This window comes from Oncorhynchus clarkii, chromosome 22 (genome assembly GCF_045791955.1).
Source record: "Oncorhynchus clarkii lewisi isolate Uvic-CL-2024 chromosome 22, UVic_Ocla_1.0, whole genome shotgun sequence".
NCBI classification, from domain to species: domain Eukaryota; kingdom Metazoa; phylum Chordata; class Actinopteri; order Salmoniformes; family Salmonidae; genus Oncorhynchus; species Oncorhynchus clarkii.
The window spans coordinates 3,288,068-3,313,735 of NC_092168.1; the positions used below are offsets into that span (position 1 = coordinate 3,288,068).

The 25,668-nt window shown below is 42.9% G+C and overlaps 1 protein-coding gene across 1 annotated transcript in view; it reads left to right on the forward strand.

Annotated features, from left to right (window-relative positions):
* The window catches only part of LOC139380491 (integrin, beta-like 1), a 121,650-nt gene that overhangs the window by 67,804 nt on the left and 28,178 nt on the right, over positions 1-25,668 (forward strand). Inside the window, exon 8 of the mRNA XM_071123190.1 lies at positions 4,120-4,236. Coding sequence (XP_070979291.1) covers positions 4,120-4,236 — 117 coding nt within the window. The remainder of the gene's footprint in view (positions 1-4,119; positions 4,237-25,668) is intronic.

The window sequence follows — 25,668 nt, forward strand, 5'->3', positions numbered from 1 at the left end:
CCTGGTTACAAGGTGTCAGAAACGTTCCACAGGGATGTTGGTCCATGCTGATGCAATGGCATCAAGCAGTTGCTGCAGATTGGACTGCGGCACATTAATGCTAAAAACAGCCGGTTCCATCTCATCCAAAAGATGCTCTATTGGGTTGAGGTCTGGGGACTGCACATTCCACACAAATATACTGAACTCCATGTCATGTTCCAGGCAATGTTTTTCCACTACACAATTGTCCAGTGCTGGTGATCGGGTGCCCACTGGAGCCGATTCTTCGTCTTTTTAGCTAATAGGAGTGGAACCCGGTGTGGTCGTCTGCTGCAATAGCCCATCCGTGACAAAGATTAACGAGTTGTGAGTTCCGAGATGCCCGTTACTTGTCTGTTTGCCTTCCGCCTGTTAGCTTGCACAATTCTTGCCATTCTCCCTCGACCTCTCCCATCAACGAGCTGTTTTGGCCCACAAGACTGGATCCAACGCGCCTGGCACCGACGATCATACCAAGCTCTAAGTCGCTTGTATGGCCCATTCTAATTTTAAATCGAACAGTAACTGAATGCCTCGATGCCTGTCTGTCTGCTTTATATAGGGCCACTTGACTCACTGTCTGTAGGAACAATCCATTTTCGTGAACGGGGTGGTGTACCTAATTTCACACCATGAGGCTGGAATAATACTGTGAAATTGTACAAATTATGATAATGCCCTTTTAGTGTAATAAGAGCTATTTGAAAAGACCGCCTGAAATTTCAGCCTGTTTTGTTGGGATAGAATTTTGGCCTGCCTGGTGACATCAAATTAAATTAAATTAAACTTCTTAAGACTACGGTGGGCACTGTATTAACTGGTAATTACTTATTTTAGGTGTGTAGGTCACAGTCTTTATCGTGTATCTATGGAAGTTATACATTTAGAACCGCATGCTCAATAGGAATCCAATAGCAGTAGCGGGTCAACTAGACAAGCAGCTTGCTAAGGACCACACTTTGACATGACGTGGCAAAGAGGAGACAAAATGGATTGTAATGACGCAGCTGACCACTCGATTGAGCCAGAGACACGTTTATTCGACAGATAAACCTGAGTGTCCTAGGAATATCTAGTCTTTTGTGTTCTGACTAATAAAACAGTGGGACATTAATCAAATAAATAATGTAAACATATTATCAGTAAAGAACTCATTTTGTGTGGAAGTCCCCCCCCCAAAAAAATTCTGCGGAGACAGACATTAAAAGCACAGTAAAATCAAGAAAAAGCTACTTTTTTTCTGAGCGCATCTCCCCTTGTTGATGGGGTGGACACGCTGTTTGAATGGCAACATTTTTGATTTAGATGTTCACAAATTTCACAAATTCTGACTCCCACTAATGTGATGACAGTTTGAAAAAAGTAAAACAGAAGGTGAAATATTTTTGGTAGATGTTCCTAAATCTGATTGTAACTATACACTGAGTATACCAAGCATTAGGAACACCTTCCTAATATTGAGACACAGAACCCCCCCCCCACACACACACACTTTAATGATGTACTAGAGCATATGGGTTGAGTGTTTTTTTCTCAGACATAAATAAACTATTTCAAAAGCTGAGGGGTGGGATTGAAAGCTCATGTTTGAAAGCTCATGTTTTATAATAGTTATGACTAAAAACACAATATAACGTATACGGATATATAACGTATCTGGATGTGATGTACAGTACCAGTCAAAAATTTGGACACACCTACTCATCCAAGGGTTTTTCTTTATTTGTACTATTTTCTACATTATAAAATAATAGTGAAGACATAAACACTATGAAATAACACAAATGGAATCATGTAGTAACAAAAAATGTGTTAAACAATTAAGTGTATATTTTATATTTGAGATTCTTCAAAGTAGCCACCCTTTGCCTTGATGACAGCTTTGCACACTCTTGCCATTCTCTCAACAAGCTTCATGAGGTTGTCACCTGGAATGCATTTCAATTAACCGGTGTGCCTTGTTAAAAGTTAATTTGTGGAATTTCTTTCCTTAATGCGTTTGAGCCAATCCGTTGTGTTGTGACAAGGTAGGCGTGGTATACAGAAGATAACCCTATTTGGTAAAAGACCAAGTCCATATTATGGCAAGAACAGCTCAAATAAGAAAATAGAAACGACAGTCCGTCATTAATTTAAGACATGAAGGTCAGTCATTACGTAAAATTTCAAGATCTTTTAAAGTTTATTCAAGTGCAGTCGCAAAAACCGTCAAGTGCTATGATGAAACTGGCTCTCATGAGGACCGCCACAGGAAAGGAAGACCCAGAGTTACCTCTGCTGCAGAGGAAAAGTTCATTAGAGTTACCAGCCTCAGAAATTGCAGCCCAAAGAAATGCTTCACTTCTCAACTTTAACTGTTCAGAGGACACAGCGTGAATCAGGCCTTCATGGTCGAAATGCTGCAAGAAACCACTACTAAAGGACACCAATAAGAATATAAAGACTTGCTTGGGCCAAAAAACACAAGCAACGAACATTAGACTAATGGAAATCTGTCCTTTGGTCTGATGAGTCTAAATTCAAGATATTTGTTTCCGACCACTGTGTCTTTGTGAGATTAGGTGAACGGATGATCTCTGCATGTGTGGTTCCTACCGTGAAGCATGGAGAAGGAGGTGTGATGGTGTGGGGGTGCTTTGCTGGTGACACTGCCAGTGATTTATTTAGAATTCAAGGCACACTCAACCAGCATGGCTACCACAGCATTCTGCAGTGATACGCCATACCATATGGTTTGCACTTAGTTCCACTATCATTTGTTTTTCATCAGGACAATGACCCAACACACCTCCAGACTGTGTAAGGGCTATTTGACCATGATGGAGTGCTGCGTCAGATGAACTGGCCTCCACAATCACCTGACCTCAACCCAATTGAGATGGTTTGGGATGAGTTGGACCGCAGAAAAAGCTGTAACAACATTTATTTTGGTGGATAAATAAATATACATATATATTATTAAAAATATTGCTTTCTTGCTGGATAGATGAATATAGCCATAGAAAACCAGTGCAAAACTGCTGTCAACTCTATATTAATAGACCAATAAGAAAGAGATTTTTCAACTCTGCCAATAACAGCGAGTTTTTAGTTACCCCCTCCCCACTCAGACCAGCAAGACAATCACAGTAAGGTACTCCGTTGTTACTCAGATATTATTTGATATCGAGATAGAAACGGCTGCATTGGACCGTCAGCCCTAATGCTTACATTTTTACCAAAACCTACGAATGAATGTCTAAATTTAACCGTTGAGGATAGTTTTTTTTTCACTTTTGCGCAGTTTGACTGACAGCTAACGGATGGCAACACACTCCGTAATTAAAAGGGCAACACACTCCGCAATCTCTGAAACCTGCAGTTATGACAACTCTCCGTTTGCTTTGGCAGTTGCTTTGGTTAGACAGCACTTTGTACTGGGATTGTCTCTGTTGCTGTTTTCACTCTCCTCCTTGTAAAGCCTTCTGGGTGTATTTATGAATGCACATCATAGCATACCGAAGTAAAATGTTTTGCAAAGGAAAATGTTGTGCCACGAAAATGATAGTTTTATTTGCAAGTAGTCCCTCCCCGTTTCGTTGTGTGATAGAAACTGTAAAACAGATTATTTCCCTTTACCCTCAAAATGTTGTCATATTATGTTTCAGTGTAATGTATTTGTTGTTACATAAATGATTCAATGGTCATTAAAAAGCAAATGAAAGCAGACTAGAATTCAATCTCCTAAAACTGACCAATTTACAACCTCATTTGGAAGAATATATTTCTCCCTTAGGTACAGTATGCACATACTTTAAGAGCCAATATTAGGTGCATTTGGCTGCCGATACCTGAAGATTCCCTTACCTCAAATAGTGGTTGTTGTTATGTTCTGTAAGAAGGACCTCACCCTTCTGTATTAGAGGATATCACTTCACTGAATCTACCTTTAACAATACAACATGAGCGATGGCAAATAAACATTTTCTGATAATTGTTGTTGAAAAACTGTATTTTAAAATTTAGTCGTCTGTCATAATGTTGTTAAATGAGAATAACACTGCCACCTTTACACCTGTATTCTTACCTGTGTGTACCTGTGTACTACCTGTGTTCCAGGTCTGTGTCAATGTGGCCAGTGTACCTGCCATCCCCCAGGGGACACTCGTGTGCATGGGAGGAACTGTGAGTGTGATGACCGCCAGTGTGAGGACATCAGCGGGGAGATATGTGGAGGTGTGGGTACACACACACACACACACACACACACACACACACACACACACAACCCTCTCAGGCGCAGGCAGCCATGACAACCACAGAGATTATCTCGATAAGGCAGGGAGGGGTGTTATACACGTATGTGTAATTGAGTATGGTCCATTGTACATAGTCGTGGAAGTTGCATGTGTGTGCCTCTTGAATGGCTGAGTGATTAGCTGATACTTCCTGATACCACATACAAACCTCTCTCTCTTTCTCTCAATGAGAAATGTCAACCGCCAATGAAACATTAGAACAGGGCCTTTGAGCCAGTCATATCTGCTAAAGCTACCACGAGGAGTGTTTAACTAAGGTGGTCTATGCGCTCGCAGGAGGAGGGAGCGAGGGGATCGATTCAACATGGCATTAGCCTGATGTCAACAACGTTGCTCAGCGGATGCAATCGTGCTGTCCTTCTTAACATTAGAAAAGCCCTTCCAACAGTCAAATAAATATGTTTTATATATGTTATCGGAAAGATAACCATTTGTTGTGTTTGCGAAGGTAACGTTATAATATAAACATATACAGTGCTAAGAAAAAGTATGTGAACTGGATTTTGATCTGATCTCCGTCTAAGTCACAGCAACAGACAAACACAGTCTGCTTAAACTAATAACACACACATGATTGTCTTTTCCTTGTCTACATTCACAGTGTAGGTTGGGAAAAGTGTGTGAACCTCTAGGCTAATGACTTCTCCAACAGCTAATTGGAGTCAGGAGTCAGCTAAGCTGGAGTCCAATCAATGAGACGAGATTGGAGATGTTGGTTAGAGCTGCCTTGCCCTGTTAAAAACACCAAATCTGAGTTTGCTATTCACAAGAATCATTGGCTAATGTGAACCATGCCTCGAACAAAAAAGATCTCAGAAGACCTAAGATTAAGAATTGTTTACTTCCATAAAGCTGAAAAGGGTTACAAAAGTATCTCTAAAAGCCTTGATGTTCATCAGTCCATGGTAAGAGAAATTGTCTATATATGTATAAAGTTCAGCACTGTTGCTACTCTCCCTTGGAGCAGCCTTCCTGCAAAGATGACTGCAAGAGCACAGCACAGAATGCTCAATGAGGTTGAGAAGAATCCTAGCGTCAGCGGGGAGATATGTGGAGGTGAGGGTACACACACACACACACAGAGAAATCTCTGGAACATGCTAACATCTCTGCTGACTAGTCTACGATACGTAAAACACTAATCAAAAACGGTGTTCATGGTAGCACACCATGGAAGAAGCCACTGCTGTACAAAAAAAACATGGCTACACGTCAGAAGTTTGCTTAAGTGCACTTGGATGTTCCACAGCCTACTGGTAAAATATTCTGTGGACAGATGAAACTACAGTTCAGTTTTTTCGAAGGAACACACAACAATATGTGTGGAGAAAAAAAGGCACAGCACACCAACATCAAATCCTTATCCCAACTGTAAACTATGGTGGAGGGAGCATCATGGCTTGGGGCTGCTTTGCTGCCTCAGGGCCTGGACAGCTTGCTATCATCGACAGAAAAATGAATTCCCAAGTTCATCAAGACATTTTGCAGGAGAGTGTTAGGCTATCTGTCCGCCAATTGAAGTGTAACAGAAGTTGGGTGATGCAACAGGACAAGGACCCAAAACACAGAAGTAAACCAACAACAGAATGTCTTCAACAGAAGAAAATACGCCTTCTGGAGTGGCCCAGACAGAATCCTGACCTCAACCCGATTGAGATGCTGTGTCATGACCTCAAGAGAGCAGTTGACACCGGACATCCCAAGAATATTGCTGAACGGAAACAGTTTTGCAAAGAGGAATGGTCCAGAATTCATCCTGACTGTTGTGCAGGTCTGATCTGCAACTCCAGAAAATGTTTGGTTGAGGTTATTGCTGCTGAAGGAGGGTCAACTTGTTATTAAATCCAATGTTTACACGGTGTGTTCAATAACGACATTTAAACGTATAATTGTTTGTGCGTTATTAGTTTAAGCAGACTGTGTTTGTCTATTGTTGTGAGCTGGACGAAGATCAGATCAAATTCTATGTCCAATTTATGCAAAAATCCAGATATTTCCAAAGGGTTCACATCTTGCCACTGTATATTTTTGAAAGAACATAACATTTTTATTAGTTTATGATATGTAAAGACGAATAACCATTAAAAAAAATAGCCTTTGTTACGACTATGATACAAAAAACATGTGCCTTGGAACACTGGAACACGACAAAACAAGTAAAATTACCCACCAAGAGTCATGGTCAGTAAGACGCGGTAAAATGTAGAAGATATCAGTTGCCTAAACATCAGTATCAGCACCAAGTGTACTTGTGAATAGTGAAAATCAGCACAAAAGCAATAATTGCATTATAATGAATGTATCGATATGAAGTAATGCAGTAAAAAGTAGTCCACCATTGTCAGTTATTGGACACTTTATTTGTGGCCTCGCTCTTGCTTACAGTATGGTGTGCATCTTCACGCAATGGCATCAGTTGGATCTCATTTAGCTGTTATCCCTTGTCCTAACAGTCGACAAAAAAGCTTTGTCACGTGCAATTGCTTGCAACACTTCCCACAAACAAGTCGATTGCAGCTGAAGCAGGTGTTGTAGGTTTTGTTGTGAGTTCATCTGCCCTCCTGGCAGTTTCTCCTGGCTGGGAGCTGTGCGCAATTTTGCTCGAGCAATGGCTGGTGTGGAATCTTTGCTGCTGCCTTGGTCCTCATATATCTCTCAGGTAGCCCGTGTGCCAGACTCATGATGAAGTGTCTTCTGCTAATGGTGTTGTTCACGCACGGCTTGAACAACAAGTGTCCATTGATAGCAGCCAAGTCAAGCATGTTGTAGAACACAGCGATAGGCCAGCGTCAAGTTCCTCCTTTCACAGAGTACAACCGTGTCATCTGATCCAAAAACATCCACACTGACCTATGGAATAGAAGAAAGTAGAACATGTTAGGATTATTTTCCCATTCAGCATAATGCATTGCATAAGTTTATCTATATATGGCAATACATATTATGTAATGTTGACATACCTTGTTCAGTTGTAGTAAGTAATAGTCTCTGGTTTTCTCTTTGTTGTGTTCCTGTAAATGTCAACTGTCGGATGCATGATGCACATGATGCAAACCTTTGCCTTGCATTGGTAAAGTGCAGTACTGGGGAAGCTACAGCACTCTGAACAAATAGTTTACCAAGCTACTACCAATTACTTCACAATGGAAGAAGTTAAGCTACGCTAAAGCTAACCTTCAGAAAAATACAGTTTATTAACAAAAGTTACTTTGAAAAAGTAGTTCACTACATCCAAACTACTTTGTGAAATATTGTCATCTGAAATGTCACAGACTACAAATTGAAAGAACAAATCACTTTGGGGTCATATGTTAACAGAATGAGTTATTTAGCCTATTAAACACAAAAATTATGTTTCAAGTTCAGAATTAGGCAGGTCTGATTATTGCCCATATATTATTTTATTTAAAAAAAAAGTAGTGTGTAGTTCCAGTAGTTAACTACTGATGGCAGAAAAATAATGAACTACTGAAAACACTACATATATCTGAATGTCGTTCAACTACCACCAAGCTAGTGCAAAATGTAGTTAAATGAATAGTTCCCAACACTGGTATCATGTGAGTGTTGTCATTCTTCAGCACGTTATGGAGTACAGCTGCTGTGCAGTTGCCTTATTTTGCACAGATGGAGGGAGCTCCCGTCTCGCTTTGTTCATTGTGCCGACCAGGCTTGTTTAATATGCATCGTCTGCTTTCCCTTGGTCATCAACTCACCCATTCTCCCCCTTTTCTCCGCTACCATATTTTACTTCATTCATTTAATCTGTTGTTATATGTGTGATATTTCAGTATGGTTTTACGTTCAGTTTTGAGGTAATTATCAGGGTGATTATCAACTGGGCACAAGAAGGAGGGGCAATCGGGGAAAACCATTCAAAAAATAACATCTTTAAACGCGTTATAACTCCAGTTCTGTTTCTGATATTAAGTGTTTTATATAGACTTATGCATAAAAAGAAAGGCGCTCGCGAACTGATTACAGACTGATTATAGCCACTCACAAACACAAACACATGCATGCACCCATAGGGCTGTGGCGGTCATGAAATGTTGTCAGCTGGTGATTGTCAAGCAAATAACTGCCAGTCTCACGGTGATTTACCGTTGATTAACATAAACACTTTTAGCATTTGCTGCAATGGGGGGCGAGTGAAAAAGTTTGGTAAACCCTGCTCGAGTGCACTACAATTCCGATTATGTTTAATCCCGGCACTCTGTCTAAACTGTTTTACACTGGTTTAGACACACAGCCTACAAGCAACTGATGCAGACCTGATGCAGATGTACATTTAAAAAAGTTGAATTAATCCATTCAATATAGCCTACACCATTATTTATTTTAGACAGGTATAAAGCAACATGATGTGAATAAAATGTAGTCTATGAACAGAATAGTTGTCCTTATGTTAGGCCCTAATGTGGCTATGTTATATGGCTGTGGAATACACTAATTCATTTCGACAAAATTTGCTTAGAATTCCGTGGCATTATTTAAAATTATTTTATAGTATGAGGAATACAATTGAACATAGCTGAATAAAATAGAAAGGATACTTTCTCCAAACAATTTCCAAGGATTTGCGCACATGCGGCTATTCTGTGTTGAGGGATTAACAAAGAAACATGTCTTGCTATATGCTTAATTTAGAGTTTTTTATGCAACTTTAGTTGTGAACCAAAGCTAGATTATATATTTAGATTTTTTATATATTCTAAGGCTGCATGATGAAACTCCAACGATGATTTGAAAAAAGTTGCATGAAAGGCATGAGCTCTGATATGTTTCTTGTGCATGCTGCACACACTTCATCAGTCTCTCATTCACAATTTGACAAGCACTTGATAATATTCTCACCAGGCTTCAACTATAAAATCCATGCCTTTTGAAGCTAAAGTAGCCATTGTGCCCTTGGGAGGAAATATAATAATAATTCCCTTCTCCCGGCTGCCGTACTCCGAAGCACCTCTCACTCCCATGGCTCTCACAGATATCTAAATTCTTATTAGCTAATGCCGTCACATGATCCGGTCCTTCTCACAGTCATTTCAGCTAACAAGTAGGCTATAAGTGAAGACCGACTCATTGGGGACACAACTGTGCGCGTCCCTTTTATCGAATTCCGAGACGCACATTCATCAGCCAACAAGATGAGTAGGCCTAACGAACAGCAAAAGCTGTTACAGTTCGTATGAGGAAATCAATTGAAATAAATTCATTAGGCCCTAATCTATGGATTTCATATGACTGGGAATACAGAAATGCATGTTAGTCAGAGATACCTTAAAAGAAATGGGCCTCACAATGGGCCTCAGGCTCTCAACACTGTATTTCTGTGCATCCAAATTGCCACGGATAAAATGTAATTGTGTTTATTGTCCGTAGCTTAAACCTGCCCATGCCATAACCCAAACGCAACCATGGGGCACTCTGTTCACAACGTTGACATCAGCAAACCGTTCACCCACACGACGCCATACATGACGCCATGGTCTGCGGTTGTGGGACCGGTTGAACGTACTGCCACATACTCTAAAACAACGTTGGAGGTGACTTATAGTAGAGAAATGAACATTCAATTATCTGGCAACAGCTCTGGTGGACATTCCTGCAGTCAGCATGCTAATTGCACACTTCCTTAGACACTTCCTTAGACATCTGTGGCATTGTGTTGTGTGACAAAACTGCACATTTTAGCGTGAGGTGTGATACTAACCTTATAGGACTATGGGCTAGGATACATGAGGTGTGAAACTAACCTTATTAAAACATATAGGACTATGGGCTAGGCTACATGAGGTGTGTGACTAACCTTATTAAAACATATAGGCCTATGGACTAGACTACATGAGGTGTGATACTAACCATATAGGACTATGGGCTAGACTACATGAGGTGTGTGACTAACCTTATAGGACTAATGGCTAGGCTACATGAGGTGTGATACTAACCTTATTAAAACATATAGGACTATGGGCTAGGATACATGAGGTGTGTGATTAACCTTATAGGACTATGGACTAAACTACATGAGGTGTGATACTAACCTTATTAAAACATATAGGACTATGGGCTAGACTACATGAGGTGTGATGCTAACCTTATAGGACTATGGGCTAGACTACATGAGGTGTGATACTAACCTTATAGGACTATTGGCTAGGCTACATGAGGTGTGATACTAACATTATAGGACTATGGGCTAGGCTACATGAGGTGTGATACTAACCTTATAGGACTATGAACTAGGATACATAAGGTCTGATACTAACCTTATAGGACTATGGACTAGACTACATGAGGTGTGATGCTAACCTTATTAAAACATATAGGGACTATGGGCTAGGCTACATGAGGTGTGATACTAACCTTATAGGACTATGGACTAGACTACATGAGGTGTGAAACTAACCTTATTAAAACATATAGGACTATGGGCTAGGCTACATGAGGTGTGATACCAACCTTATTAAAATATATAGGACTAAGGGCTAGGATACATGAGGTGTTATGCAATCCTTATTAAAACATATAGGACTATGGGCTAGGCTACATGAGGTGTGATACTAACCTTATTAAAACATATAGGACTATGGGCTAGGCTACATGAGGTGTGATACTAACCTTATTAAAACATATAGGACTATGGGCTAGGCTACATGAGGTGTGATACTAACCTTATAGGACTATGGACTAGGATACATAAGGTCTGATACTAACCTTATAGGACTATGGACTAGACTACATGCGGTGTGATACTAACCTTATAGGACTATGGGCTAGGCTACATGAGGTGTGATACTAACCTTATTAAAACATGTAGGACTATGGGCTAGGATACATAAGGTGTGATACTAACCTTATAGGACTATGGGCTAGGATACATGAGGTGTGATACTAACCTTATAGGACTATGGACTAGGATACATGAGGTGTGATACTAACCTTATAGGACTATGGACTAGGATACATGAGGTGTGATACTAACCTTATAGGACTATGGGCTAGGCTACATGAGGTGTGATACTAACCTTATAGGACTATGGACTAGGATACATAAGGTGTGATACTAACCTTATAGGACTATGGGCTAGGCTACATGAGGTGTGATACTAACCTTATAGGACTATGGGCTAGACTACATGAGGTGTGATACTAACCTTATAGGACTATGGGCTAGGATACATGAGGTGTGATACTAACCTTATTAAAACATATAGGACTATGGACTAGACTACATGAGGTGTGATGCTAACCTTATTAAAACATATAGGACTATGGGCTAGGATACATGAGGTGTGATACTAAACTTATAGGACTATGGACTAGGATACATGAGGTGTGATACTAACCTTATTAAAACGTATAGGACTATGGGCTAGACTACATGTGGTGTGTGATACTACCCTTACTAAAACACATAGGACTATGGGCTAGGATACATGAGGTATGATACTAACCATAGATGACTATGGGCTAGACTACATGAGGTGTGATACTAACCTTATTAAAACATATAGGACTATGGGCTTGGCTACATGAGGTGTGATACTAACCGTAGATGACTATGGGCTAGGCTACATGAGGTGTGATACTAACCTTATAGGACTATGGGCTAGGATACATGAGGTGTGATACTAACCTTATTAAAACATATAGGACTATGGGCTAGGCTACATGAGGTGTGTGACTAACCTTATAGGACTATGGACTAGACTACATGAGGTGTGATACTAACCATAGATGACTATGGGCTAGACAAATGAGGTGTGAAACTAACCTTATTAAAACATATAGGACTATGGGCTTGGCTACATGAGGTGTGATACTAACCGTAGATGACTATGGGCTAGGCTACATGAGGTGTGATACTAACCTTATAGGACTATGGGCTAGGATACATGAGGTGTGATACTAACCTTATTAAAACATATAGGTCTATGGACTAGACTACATGAGGTGTGATACTAACCATATAGGACTATGGACTAGACTACATGAGGTGTGATACTAACCTTATTAAAACATATAGGACTATGGGCTAGACTACATGAGGTGTGATGCTAACCTTATAGGACTATGGGCTAGACTACATGAGGTGTGATACTAACCTTATAGGACTATTGGCTAGGCTACATGAGGTGTGATACTAACATTATAGGACTATGGGCTAGGCTACATGAGGTGTGATACTAACCTTATAGGACTATGAACTAGGATACATAAGGTCTGATACTAACCTTATAGGACTATGGACTAGACTACATGAGGTGTGATGCTAACCTTATTAAAACATATAGGGACTATGGGCTAGGCTACATGAGGTGTGATACTAACCTTATAGGACTATGGACTAGACTACATGAGGTGTGAAACTAACCTTATTAAAACATATAGGACTATGGGCTAGGCTACATGAGGTGTGATACCAACCTTATTAAAATATATAGGACTAAGGGCTAGGATACATGAGGTGTTATGCAATCCTTATTAAAACATATAGGACTATGGGCTAGGCTACATGAGGTGTGATACTAACCTTATTAAAACATATAGGACTATGGGCTAGGCTACATGAGGTGTGATACTAACCTTATTAAAACATATAGGACTATGGGCTAGGCTACATGAGGTGTGATACTAACCTTATAGGACTATGGACTAGGATACATAAGGTCTGATACTAACCTTATAGGACTATGGACTAGACTACATGAGGTGTGATGCTAACCTTATTAAAACATATAGGGACTATGGGCTAGGCTACATGCGGTGTGATACTAACCTTATAGGACTATGGGCTAGGCTACATGAGGTGTGATACTAACCTTATTAAAACATGTAGGACTATGGGCTAGGATACATAAGGTGTGATACTAACCTTATAGGACTATGGGCTAGGATACATGAGGTGTGATACTAACCTTATAGGACTATGGACTAGGATACATGAGGTGTGATACTAACCTTATAGGACTATGGACTAGGATACATGAGGTGTGATACTAACCTTATAGGACTATGGGCTAGGCTACATGAGGTGTGATACTAACCTTATAGGACTATGGACTAGGATACATGAGGTGTTATACTAACCATATAGGACTATGGGCTAGGATACATGAGGTGTGTGATTAACCTTATAGGACTATGGACTAGACTACATGAGGTGTGATACTAACCTTATAGGACTATGGACTAGGATACATAAGGTCTGATACTAACCTTATTACAACATATAGGACTATGGGCTAGACTACATGAGGTGTGATACTAACCTTATTAAAACATATAGGACTATGGGCTAGGATACATGAGGTGTTATGCAATCCTTATTAAAACATATAGGAGTATGGGCTAGGCTACATGAGGTGTGTGATACTAACCTTATTAATTGAATGTTGACTTTACATATACTAAATAATATTTGTGTGAAATTAGTTTTGATTTAGAATGGACCGCCTGGGGAAAAAATACATGTCATCTGAGCACTTAAATAGTAAATGGAGGACGCTTTTCTCGTGGTTCATTTTCTTGCCAGCCAGGTAGGCTATACAGTCCTTTTTAATGTTGTAAAGAGATGCAATGTGCTTAATATTAGGAAAGTTGATAAATATATGTAGTAGGCCTAGACTATAAACAGCTGATGGACCTCCTCTTTTTAATAGAGGCCATCAAACTCTGTTTTCTCATGCAATTGCATAGGCAACAGTAATGTTGTGCAACATGAGCTAATGGGCTCTCGTGAAGTGTTTGATTTGATTTGTAATGTTTTTTGTATTTATGTCAGAGTGATTAGAGGGACAAGAGAGTGCTGAGTGCCAGGCAGTTAGCAAGTTTGGTAGGCTACTAATGACCATCAGCAGCATTAGAGCTTGGAGAAGTGGAATTTGACTGCGGTCATGAATCGTGACCGCTGGTGTGGTGGTAATACAAATCAAATCAAATGTTATTGATCACATACACATGGTTAGCAGATGTTAATGCAAGTGTAGCGAAAATAAAAACATCCTAAGGACCTGAAGTGAGGTGACCATCTCTGCCGGCACCATCTTGTCTACGGTTACCATAACAACCTTATGCACACACACACACATGCATGCTTGCACACACACACATACCTACAGGCATACACACTCACACATAAACAGACCGTGACATACACACACGTTTGCACGCACACATGTAAGCATGCACGCACATGCACACACACACACAGACTAAATAAACAGCCAGGTCAAGAGGACTGATTATAAAGCAATGCAATTGTATCATTCCTATCTCCTTTGATTTCCCAGAAAAAAACACTCTGAATATCTGAATTGTTCTGGAAGCCTTTGAAGTTTCTACGTTCTAGTCTTGGGAAGTTTTTGCTCATAATTTGTGCATTTAGACACGCCACCGTAAATGGCAGTGTGATGCTTAACTGGAGTCGTCTCGGAATTAGAGGCTGGATTGGAATTGACATTTCCTGTTGCTGCTGCCATGGCACAGAGGTAGGGGGAGAGAGAATGAGAGAGAGAGGATGGGGAAGAGAAAGAGGGAGGGAGATGGAGAAGGAAAGGGAAAGAGTGAGGGAGAAAGAGCCAGGGAGGGAGGGAGAGAGAGAGGGGGAGAGAGGGAAGGAAAGAGGGATGGGGTGGTGGTGAGGTCTGAGTAGGGGTATATTACAGGTAACTTTGGAAGAAAAAAAGAATGAAAAAGCTGTAAAACATCATCTTAAATATAAACCATCAACTTAGTGAGAACCAATGGTGTTAAATATAATGGTTTCAGCATGAAATATCCTTGATACATTTTTTACACACTTTTATTCATTTTACAATGTCAATAAGTATTTGTTGTTAAGTTTTTATCACCAAACTGGTGGCAGTTGTGAAAATAATGATATTTTTGGTTAGATGCTTTTTTATAAGGCTATTTTCTCTTGAAACATATTGTCTATCCGCTAGAAACTCATGGACAATATGGACACAGGTATATAAAAACAAATGAATACTTTAAATGAATACATTTTTTTTTAAAGTTATTCAAGTATAAATTACCAGTGTGACAATATATTGCCATAGTGTAGATTACATGTTTTGCTCAAGCCAAACCCTACCAGACCTGATTTTAATGACCAACTAATCATAGCCTTCAGTCAAGGCTTTGAACAGTAGACTCAAGTGTATAAGTGAAAACCTGCTTAAAGGCGACGGCGCTCACTGTTGCTTCGAGAGGCCGGTTTCCATGTCATCTCCTGATGTTCTAAGACATGTATGGACGTCAAATACTGACTTGTATCACGTGTGACCTGGCTGGGCATGTCAACATACACATTAAAGTACATGGATATACAATCATTAAGATTTAAACTTATGCACGTATATTCCCGTCTCAACTTTTTACTTTTTGATGTCAACACAGACATAAGTGTAGTTTCGATTTTTTTTAAAATTCTCCCCAATTTCATGTATCCAATTGGTAGTTACAGTCTTGTCTCATCGCAGCAACTCCGGTAGGGACTCGGGAGAGGTGAAGGTTGAGAACCGTGCATCCTCTGAAAGACAACCCAACCAAGCCGCAATGCTTCTTGACCCAATGTCCACTTAACCCAGAAGCACTAATATGTCAGAGGAAACACCATACACCTGGCGACCATGTCAGTGTGCCCTGCACCATCGGAGTCACTAGTGCACAATGGGACAAGGACATCCCTGCCAGCCAAACCCTCCCCTAACCCGGACAACACTGGGCCAATTGTGCACCACCCCATGGGTCTCCCGGTCGCAGCCAGCTGCGACAGAGCCTGGACTCGAACCCAAAATCTCTAGTGGTTGCAGCCAGCTGCGACAGAGCCTAGACTCTAACCTAGAATCTCTAGTGGTCGCAGCCAGATGCGACAGAGCCTGGACTGAAACCCAGAATCTCTAGTGGCACAGATAGCACTGCGATGCAGTGCCTTGGATCACTGCGCCACTCGGTCGGCCTAGAGTAGCATTTCCAACGTGTCTCTGTTCCCCAACTGGCGGTCCACAGATTTTATTTGCTTAGCAGTTAATTAAGAGCGTTGGGCCAGTAGCCGAAAGGTCACTGGTTCGAATCCTCGAACCGGCAAGCTGCAAAAATCAGCCGTAATGCCCTTGAGCAAGGCAGTTAACCCCCAACAACAACTGCTTCCCAGGCGCCGTGGGCGTCGATTAAGGCAGCCCCCCGCACCTCTCTGATTCAGTGGGGTTGGGTTAAATGAGGAAGATACATTTAGGCTAAATGCATTTAGTTGTGCAACTGACTTGGTCTTCCCTTCCCCAAGTTTTCTGAGGAAATAAAAACATTTTTATGTTTATGGTTGGACATAAAAGTCTGTAAAAACACCAGCAAATCAGCTCCAAGTGATTAACATTTAGGAAATATGTTCCAAAGTATTCACATACATAATAGAGAGATGTACTGTGTTTGAATGTATTCAAATGCAGCAGGTTTTGAAATGATTATATTTTTGTCAAATATTACTGTCACGTTCTGACCATCGTTCGTGTGTGTTTTCCTTGTTTTAGTGTTGGTCAGGACGTGAACTGGGTGGGCATTCTATGTTGGATGTCTTGTTTGTCTATTTCTATGTCTGGCCTGATATGGTTCTCAATCAGAGGCAGGTGTTAGTCATTGTCTCTGATTGGGAACCATATTTAGGTAGCCTGGGTTTCACTGTGTGTTTGTGGGTGATTGTCCTTAGTGTCCTGATGTCATTGTTTCTGTGTTAGGTTACACAAGTATAGGCTGTTTCGGTTTTCGTTAAGTTTATTGTTTTGGTAGTGTTTGTGTTTAGTGTGTTTTCTTCATTAAACATGGATTGCAATAGACACGCTGCATTTTGGTCCGACTCTCCTTCTCATCAAGAAAACCGTTACAGAATCACCCACCACCAACGGACCAAGCAGCGTGTCAACAGGCAGCAACAGCAGCGTAAAGAGGAATGGACATGGGAGGACGTTTTGGATGGCAAGGGCTGTTACACTTGGGAGGAGATACTGGCTGGAAGAGATCGCCTCCCATGGGAACAGGTGGAGGCACTTAGGAGAGCTGAGGCAGCCGGAGAGAGGAGCCGGCGATATGAGGGAACACGGCTGGCAAGGAAGCCCGAGAGGCAGCCCCAAAAATTTCTTGGGGGGGGGCTAACAGGGAGTATGGCTACGCCAGGTAGGAGACCTGCGCAAACTCCCTGTGCTTACCGGGGGGCTAGAGAGACCGGACAGGCACCGTGTTATGCAGTGGTGCACACGGTGTCTCCAGTGCGGGTGCATAGCCCGGTGCGGTATATTCCAGCTCCGCGTGTCGGCCGGGCTAGATTGAGCGTCGAGCCTAATGCCATGAAGCCGGCTCTACGCAGCTGGTCCCCAGTGCGTCTCCTTGGGCCGGCTTACATGGCACCAGCCTTGCGCTCGGTGTCTCCGGTTCGCCTGCATAGCCCAGTGCGGGCTATTCCACCTCGCCGCACTGGCAGGGCGACCGTGAGCATTCAACCAGGTAAGGTTGGGCAGGCTCGGTGCTCAAGAGCTCCAGTGCGCCTGCACGGTCCGGTTTTTCCAGTACCACCTCCACACCCCAGCCCTCCGGTAGCAGCTCCCCGCACCAGGCTTCCTGTGCGTGTCCTTGGCCCAGTACCACCAGTGCCAGCACCACGCATCAGGCCTACAGTGCGCCTCGCCTGTCCAGCGCTGTCGGAGCCCTCCTCTCCAGCGCTGTCGGAGTCTCCCGCCTGTTTAGCGCTGTCAGAGCTTTCCGCCTCTACAGCGCTGCCGGAGTCTCCCGCCTGTTCAGAACTGCCAGTCTGCAAGGAGCTGCCAGTCTGCATGGAGCTGCCAGTCTGCATGGAGCTGCCAGTCTGCATGGAGCTGCCAGTCTGCATGGAGCTGCCAGTCTGCATGGAGCTGCCAGTCTGCATGGAGCTGCCAGTCTGCAAGGAGCTGCCAGTCTGCATAAACCTGCCAGTCTGCAAGGAGCTGCCAGTCTGCAAGGAGCTGCCAGTCTGCATAGAGCTGCCAGTCTGCAAGGAGCTGCCAGTCTGCATAAACCTGCCAGTCTGCAAGGAGCTGCCAGTCTGCAAGGAGCCGCCAGAGCTGCCAGTCTGCAGGATGCCGCCAAAGCTGCCAGTCTGCAAGGAGCCGCCAGAGCTGCCAGTCTGCAAGGAGCCGCCAGAGCTGCCAGTCTGCAAGGAGCCGCCAGAGCTGCCAGTCTGCAAGGAGCCGCCAGTCAGCATGGAGCAGCCAGGGCCGCCAGTCAGCATGGAGCAGCCAGGGCCGCCAGTCAGCATGGAGCAGCCAGGCAGCATGGAGCAGCCAGAGCAGCCAGTCAGCATGGAGCAGCCAGTCAGCATGGAGCAGCCAGAGCAGCCAGTCAGCATGGAGCAGCCAGAGCTGCCAGTCAGCATGGAGCAGCCAGTCAGCATGGAGCAGCCAGAGCTGCCAGTCAGCATGGAGCAGCCAGAGCTGCCAGTCAGCATGGAGCAGCCAGTCAGCATGGAGCAGCCAGAGCTGCCAGTCGACCAGACTCTTCCAGATCTGCCAGTCGACCAGACTCTTCCAGATCTGCCAGTCGACCAGACTCTTCCAGATCTGCCAGTCGATCAGACTCTTCCAGATCTGCCAGTCGATCAGACTCTTCCAGATCTGCCAGTCGACCAGACTCTGCCAGATCTGCCAGTCGACCAGACTCTGCCAGATCTGCCAGTCAGCCAGGATCTGCCAGATCTGCCAGTCAGCCAGGATCTGCCAGATCTGCCAGTCAGCCAGGATCTGCCAGAACCACCAGCCAGCCAGGATCTGCCGGATCCAACTACCTGCCTGAGCTTCCTCTCAGTGCTGAGCTTCCTCTCAGTGCTGAGCTACCCATCAGTCCCGAGCTACCTCTGTCCCGAGCTGTCCTTCTGTTCCGAGCTTCCCCTCTGTCCCGAGCTGTCTCTTAGGAGGGTCACCTATCTAGGGACGCTAAGGAGGTGGACAAAGACTATTATGGAGTGGGGTCCACGTCCAGCGCCAGAGCCGCCACCGCGGACAGATGCCCACCCACACCCTCCCCTATAGGTTTAAGTTGTGCGTCCGGAGTCCGCACCTTGGAGGGGGGGTACTGTCACGTTCTGACCATCGTTCGTGTGTGTTTTCCTTGTTTTAGTGTTGGTCAGGACGTGAACTGGGTGGGCATTCTATGTTGGATGTCTTGTTTGTCTATTTCTATGTCTGGCCTGATATGGTTCTCAATCAGAGGCAGGTGTTAGTCATTGTCTCTGATTGGGAACCATATTTAGGTAGCCTGGGTTTCACTGTGTGTTTGTGGGTGATTGTCCTTAGTGTCCTGATGTCATTGTTTCTGTGTTAGGTTACACAAGTATAGGCTGTTTCGGTTTTCGTTAAGTTTATTGTTTTGGTAGTGTTTGTGTTTAGTGTGTTTTCTTCATTAAACATGGATTGCAATAGACACGCTGCATTTTGGTCCGACTCTCCTTCTCATCAAGAAAACCGTTACAATTACATCTGTTTGGCCTTCTTCTGGTCAATTTGCAGCCTACAAATGATTTGCAATTATGTTCCTGCCCCCTGACCATCCGCTCCATAAAAAATCGTCCTGCGGCTGAATCTAGTTGATGATCCCTGCTGTAGAGGACAATGAAACATACATAATAGTCACACACACAGACGGTCGCTCATACACAGACACACACACACAGAAGCATGCACCCACATCAAATCAAATTAAATTGTATTTGTCACATGCGCCAAATACAACAGTGAAATGCTTACTTACAAGCCCCCAACAATGCAGTTTTAAGAAAAATAAGTGATAAGTAAAACATTGAAATAACAAATAACAAATCATTAAAGAGCAGCAGTAAAATAACAGTAGCGAGGCTATATACAGGGGGTACCAGTTCAGTTGCATCCTGAACCCCCTATATACAGGGGGTTCAGGATCCAGTTGCAGAGGGAGATGTTTAGTCCCAGGATCCTTAGCTTAGTGATGAGTTTTGAGGGTACTATGGTGTTGAACTCTGAGCTGTAGTCAATGAACAGCATTCTCACATAGGTGTTTCTTTTGTCCAGGAGGGAAAGGGCAGTATGGAGTGCAATAGAGATTGCATCATCTGTGGATCTGTTGTGGCAGTATGCAAATTGGAGTGGGTCTAGGGTTTCTGGGATAATGGTGTTGATGTGAGCCATGACCAGCCTTTCAAAGCACTTTATGGCTACAGACGTGAGTGCTACGGGTCAGTAGTCATTTAGACAGGCTACCTTAGTGTTCCCACACACACACACAGACAAAGAGTGAATTCTCCAGAGCACAATAACATCAGCCAACACAGAGAGCAGAAGTGACACTCTCCCTCTTGGTCTTATTAATGATGGAAGTGGATTGTTCACATCACTTGAACTCTTCTGAGTACTGTCTCTATTATCCACTCTGAAACCGTACACAGACAGACAGACAGACAGACAGACACACACACACACACACACACACACACACACACACACACACACACACACACACACACACACACACACACACACTACCGCACTCAAACACACACACACACATAAACACACATCTGAAAGATATGTTTTGGTGAGCTGTGCCTCCCTTCCAAACAGTGGTGCATTGCAGCATCTGAGGGCAACTCTCTCTTTTAGGGAGAATTCAAAATGAATGCCAGTGCATTACTGGGGCTCATTGTGCTGCCTTGCAAAGTGACAATGCCATAGAGGTTTTTTTAGGACACTCAGGGCTCTAGGAAGAATAGTAGAGTAGAGTACAGCACGTACACACACACACACACACACACACACACACACACACACACACACACACACACACACACACACACACACACACACACACACACAGACACAGACACACACACACACACACACACACACACACACACACATGCTTTCCATCTTCACAGGACTGCTGTCAGCCTAACACCGTTTACATTGTTAACTTTGGAGCCTGAGAAAATCTCTGTGTGTGTTTGTCAAGTGCTGAGTCAGGCAGCCCACTCCTTTCCCATTATTTCACTCTCTCTCCCTCCTTCCCTCCTTCCCTCCTGTCTACCCCTCCCTCTCTTTTCACCCTGCCTTAATCTCAGATTTATCTCTGAACTTCATTCTGATTCACACAGTGGCGGAGCCAGGTACCACAGCCAGGTACCACACAGTAAAACATCCATTGTTGCCACATATGTTCCTGTCAGTTACCAGGTAAACACCCGTGGAAATAGAATGCTACCTGAAAAGGTAATAGGGTTTAGGAAGCACAGTTGAGGCTGGACCAGTTACCGTGGAAAAGAGTTAGTATTGATATAGCCAAGCGTCTCCGTTACCCACAGCCACACAATTTTGAGAAGAGATTCTAACTCAGTCTCACTAATAGAAATGATTAGGAGATAGTAGAATACCTTTCTGTAAGGCCCTGGAGAATAAAAATGTAATATTTGTTTGCAAACCAAGTCGACAATCACAATGGGTCTTGATAGGTGGAAAATATTCATCTTACAACTGCCTCGTGATAAATAAATAAAGAACACCCATCCCTCCCTCCTGATTCACACACACACACACACACACACACACACACACACACACACACACACACACACACACACACACACACACACACACACACACACACACACACACACACACACACACACACACACACACACACACACACATATACACACACACACACATATACACACACACACACACACACACACCTTACTTATAAATCTCCAGTACCAGTCTAATTGTAAGGACTGGGGGACTGCTGCTCCCTCCAAAGCAATTAACCCCTCTCCCAGGCCGGTTGATTGGAGCATTGAGTTGACTCGCTCCCAACCCCATCCACTGTTTAATCCACAGTGCCCCCTCCCTCCTTACAATACCACAGTAACTGATGTGTCAATTTCCATATGATAAAAAGCACAACAGATACGGAGGGAAGGCGGGAGAGAGGGAACTTTCAACGAATTCCCTGGTTTTCCAAAAATCCTGGCTGAGGAATCTGGATTTACTGCTTATTCCCTCCTGATTCTAGGAATCTTCCAATTAGAATATCAGGAAAACCAGGGAATTTATTGAAAGTTCATGGAATTTTCCAACCCTAGTCACCATTCCTTTGATGGAGTCAGTAACTAACTTCTTGAAAGTGCAGAGGATATAACTGATGTTATGCTTGCTTCGACATGATGTGCCACATGAGGTGTGATTCAAACAGAGACAGAGCTAGAAGGAGAGAGAGAGAGAGAGAGAGAGAGAGAGAGAGAGAGAGAGAGAGAGAGAGAGAGAGAGAGAGAGAGAGAGAGAGAGAGAGAGAGAGAGAGAGAGAGAGAGAGAGAGAGAGAGAGAGAGAGAGAGAGAGAGAGAGAGAGAGAGAGAGAGAGAGAGAGTGTGTGTGCGTGTGCACGTGCGTGTGCGTAAGTATGTGTGGATGGGCTCAGAGGAAGGGGTTGCCAGAGAATGGCATTTCATTGTTGGAAGGTTTTCTCTTCCACTGGGCTTTGGCAGGCCTGATAAAATCCAAGATTGTGTTTGTGTGTCTACATGCGCATGTGTGTATGTGTGTGCAAAGTTTGCGTAAGTGTATGTGTAAGTGCGTGAAGGTCCGTCTCTGTGTGCGCGTGTCACACCAGACCTGGGTTAAAATATTATTTTAGGGTATTTCAATTGGTTTTAGGAGTATTTCAAATAATGTATTTAGAAATATGTTTTTTTAAATAGTTTAAATTACTTCAAATTAAGGTAGCTGTTTTGGCCACATTATTTGAAAATACTCAAATACACAGAACAATATATCTTAATTTGACAATTTTCTCACATCAGAAAAATAATCCTGCAGCAACAGGAGATGTGAATTCTTATGTGGATTATAATTAATGGACATTTTTGTAGGGGTTGATACAGTTTTGTTAGGATAAATCAAATCTGGAATTTTTAAGTGGAAATTACAAACTTTAGAATCCTTTTTTTAACCTTGAATAAACTATAAGTTTGGATTTTCTGCTGCGCAAAAAAATTATCTGCGATAAGAAAGAAAGTGAAGAGAAAGTGATCAAATTAATATTGTACATCTGTGAGGGGTTCCTGAGTCGCGCAGCAGTCTAAGGCACAGCATCTCAGTGCTAGAGGCGTCACTACAGGCCCTGGTTCAATTCCAGGCTGTATCACAACCGGCTGTGATTGGGAGTCCCATAGGGCGGCATACAACTGGCCCAGCATGATTAGGGTTTGGTCAGGGTAGGCCGTAATTGTAAATAAGAATTTGTTCTTAACTGACTTGCCTAGTTAAATAAAATAAAACGTAATCCAGGTCTGTAGCCTCGTGTACCACACTCTTGTTACCATGGCTCACAATTTTATATTACGCTGAGAAAATGATTGATTGAATATACAAAAAACAAACTGTGTAAATCATGAAACATTGATCTGACAAAGGAGTACATCTCTGAAACTCATCAGAAAACCAATCTATATTTTTCTATGGTATAGGACAAGCCAGTTGCATCAAATTAATGTACTGTGTCTGGTCACACACAGACACAAGGTGGACACCTGTGAATTCAAGCCTAACAAAAGCCATTTACTTATCCCCAAGTTGCGTATATACACTGAACAAAACTATAAACTCAACATGTAAACTGTTGGCTCCATGTTTAATAAGCTAAAATAAAAGATCCCCAAATTATTCCATACACACAAAAAGCTGATTTCTCCCTGTTTGTGAGCATTTCACCTTTTCCAAGATAATCCATCCACCTGACAGGTGTGGCATATCAAGAAGCTGATTAACCAGCATGATCATTACACAGGCACCTTGTGCAGGGGACAATAAAAGGCCACACTCAAATGTGCAGTTCTGTCACACAACACAATGCCACAGATGTCTCAAGTTTTGATGGAGTGTGCAATTTGCATGCTGACTGCAGGAATGTCCACCAGAGCTTTTGGCAGAGAATTGAATATTAATTTTTCTACCATAAGCCGCCTCCAACGTTGTTTTATAGAATTTGTCAGTATGTTTAACCTGCCTCACAACTGCAGACCATGTGTATGGCGTCATGTGGGCGAGCAGAGTGCCACATGGTGGCGGTGGGGTTATGGTATGGGCAGGTATAAGCTACAGACAATGAACACAATTCCATTTTATCGATGGCAATTTGAATTCACTGAGATACCGTCATGAGATCCTGAGGCCCATTGCTGTGCCATTCATCCACCACCATCGCCTCATGCTTAAGCATGATAATGCACCCATGCCCCATGCTGCAAGGATCTGTACACAATTCCTGGAAGCTGACCTGCATACAAACCAGACATGTCACCCATTGAGCATGTTTGGGATGCTCTGAATTGACATGTACAACAGTGTGTTCCAGTTCCAGCCAATATCCAACTACTTCGCACAGACATTGAAGAGGATTGGGACAACATTCCACAGGCCACAATCAACAGCCTCAACAACTCCAAGGGAAGAAGCTGTGTAGTGCTGCATGAGGCAAATGGTGGTCACACCAGATACTGACTGTTTTTTTTAATCCTCTTCCTTACTTTTTTTAAAGATATCTGTGACCAACAGATGCATATCTGTATTCCCAGTTGTGTTAAATCACTAGATTAGGTCCTAATTCATTTATTTAAATTGACTGACTTCCTTATATGAACTGTAACTCAGTAAAATCTTTGCAAATGTTGCATGTTGCATTTATATTTTTGTTCAGTTTTTTAAATAGTTTTTTAATTAAGTTCACTACATGAACAACAGTATGTGGACACCTGCTCGTCGAATATCTCATTCCAAAATCATGGGCATTTGAATGGAGTTGGTCCCCCCTTTGCTGCTATAACAGCCTCCACTCCTCTGGGAAGGCTTTGCACTAGATGTTGGATCATTGCAGCGGGGACTTGCTGCCATTCAGCCACAAGAGCATTAGTGAGGTCGGGCACTGATGTTGGGCGATTAGGCCTGGCTCGCAGTCGGCGTTCCAATTCATCCCAAAAGGTGTTCGATGCGGTTGAGGTCAGGGCTCTCTGCAGGCCAGTCAAGTCCTTCCACACCGATCTTGACAAACCATTTCTGTGTGTACTTTGCTTTGTGCGTTTCCACTGCTCCAGAGTCCAATGGCGGAGAGCATTACACCACTACGCTTGGCATTGCGCGTGGTAATCTTACACTTGTGTGTGTGCTTGTTCGGCCATGGAATCTCATTTCATGAATCTGCCGACAAACAGTTATTGTGCTGACATTGCTTCCAAGGGCAGTTTGGAACTTGGTAGTGAGTGTTGCAACCGAGGACAGAAGATTTTTTACGCTCTAC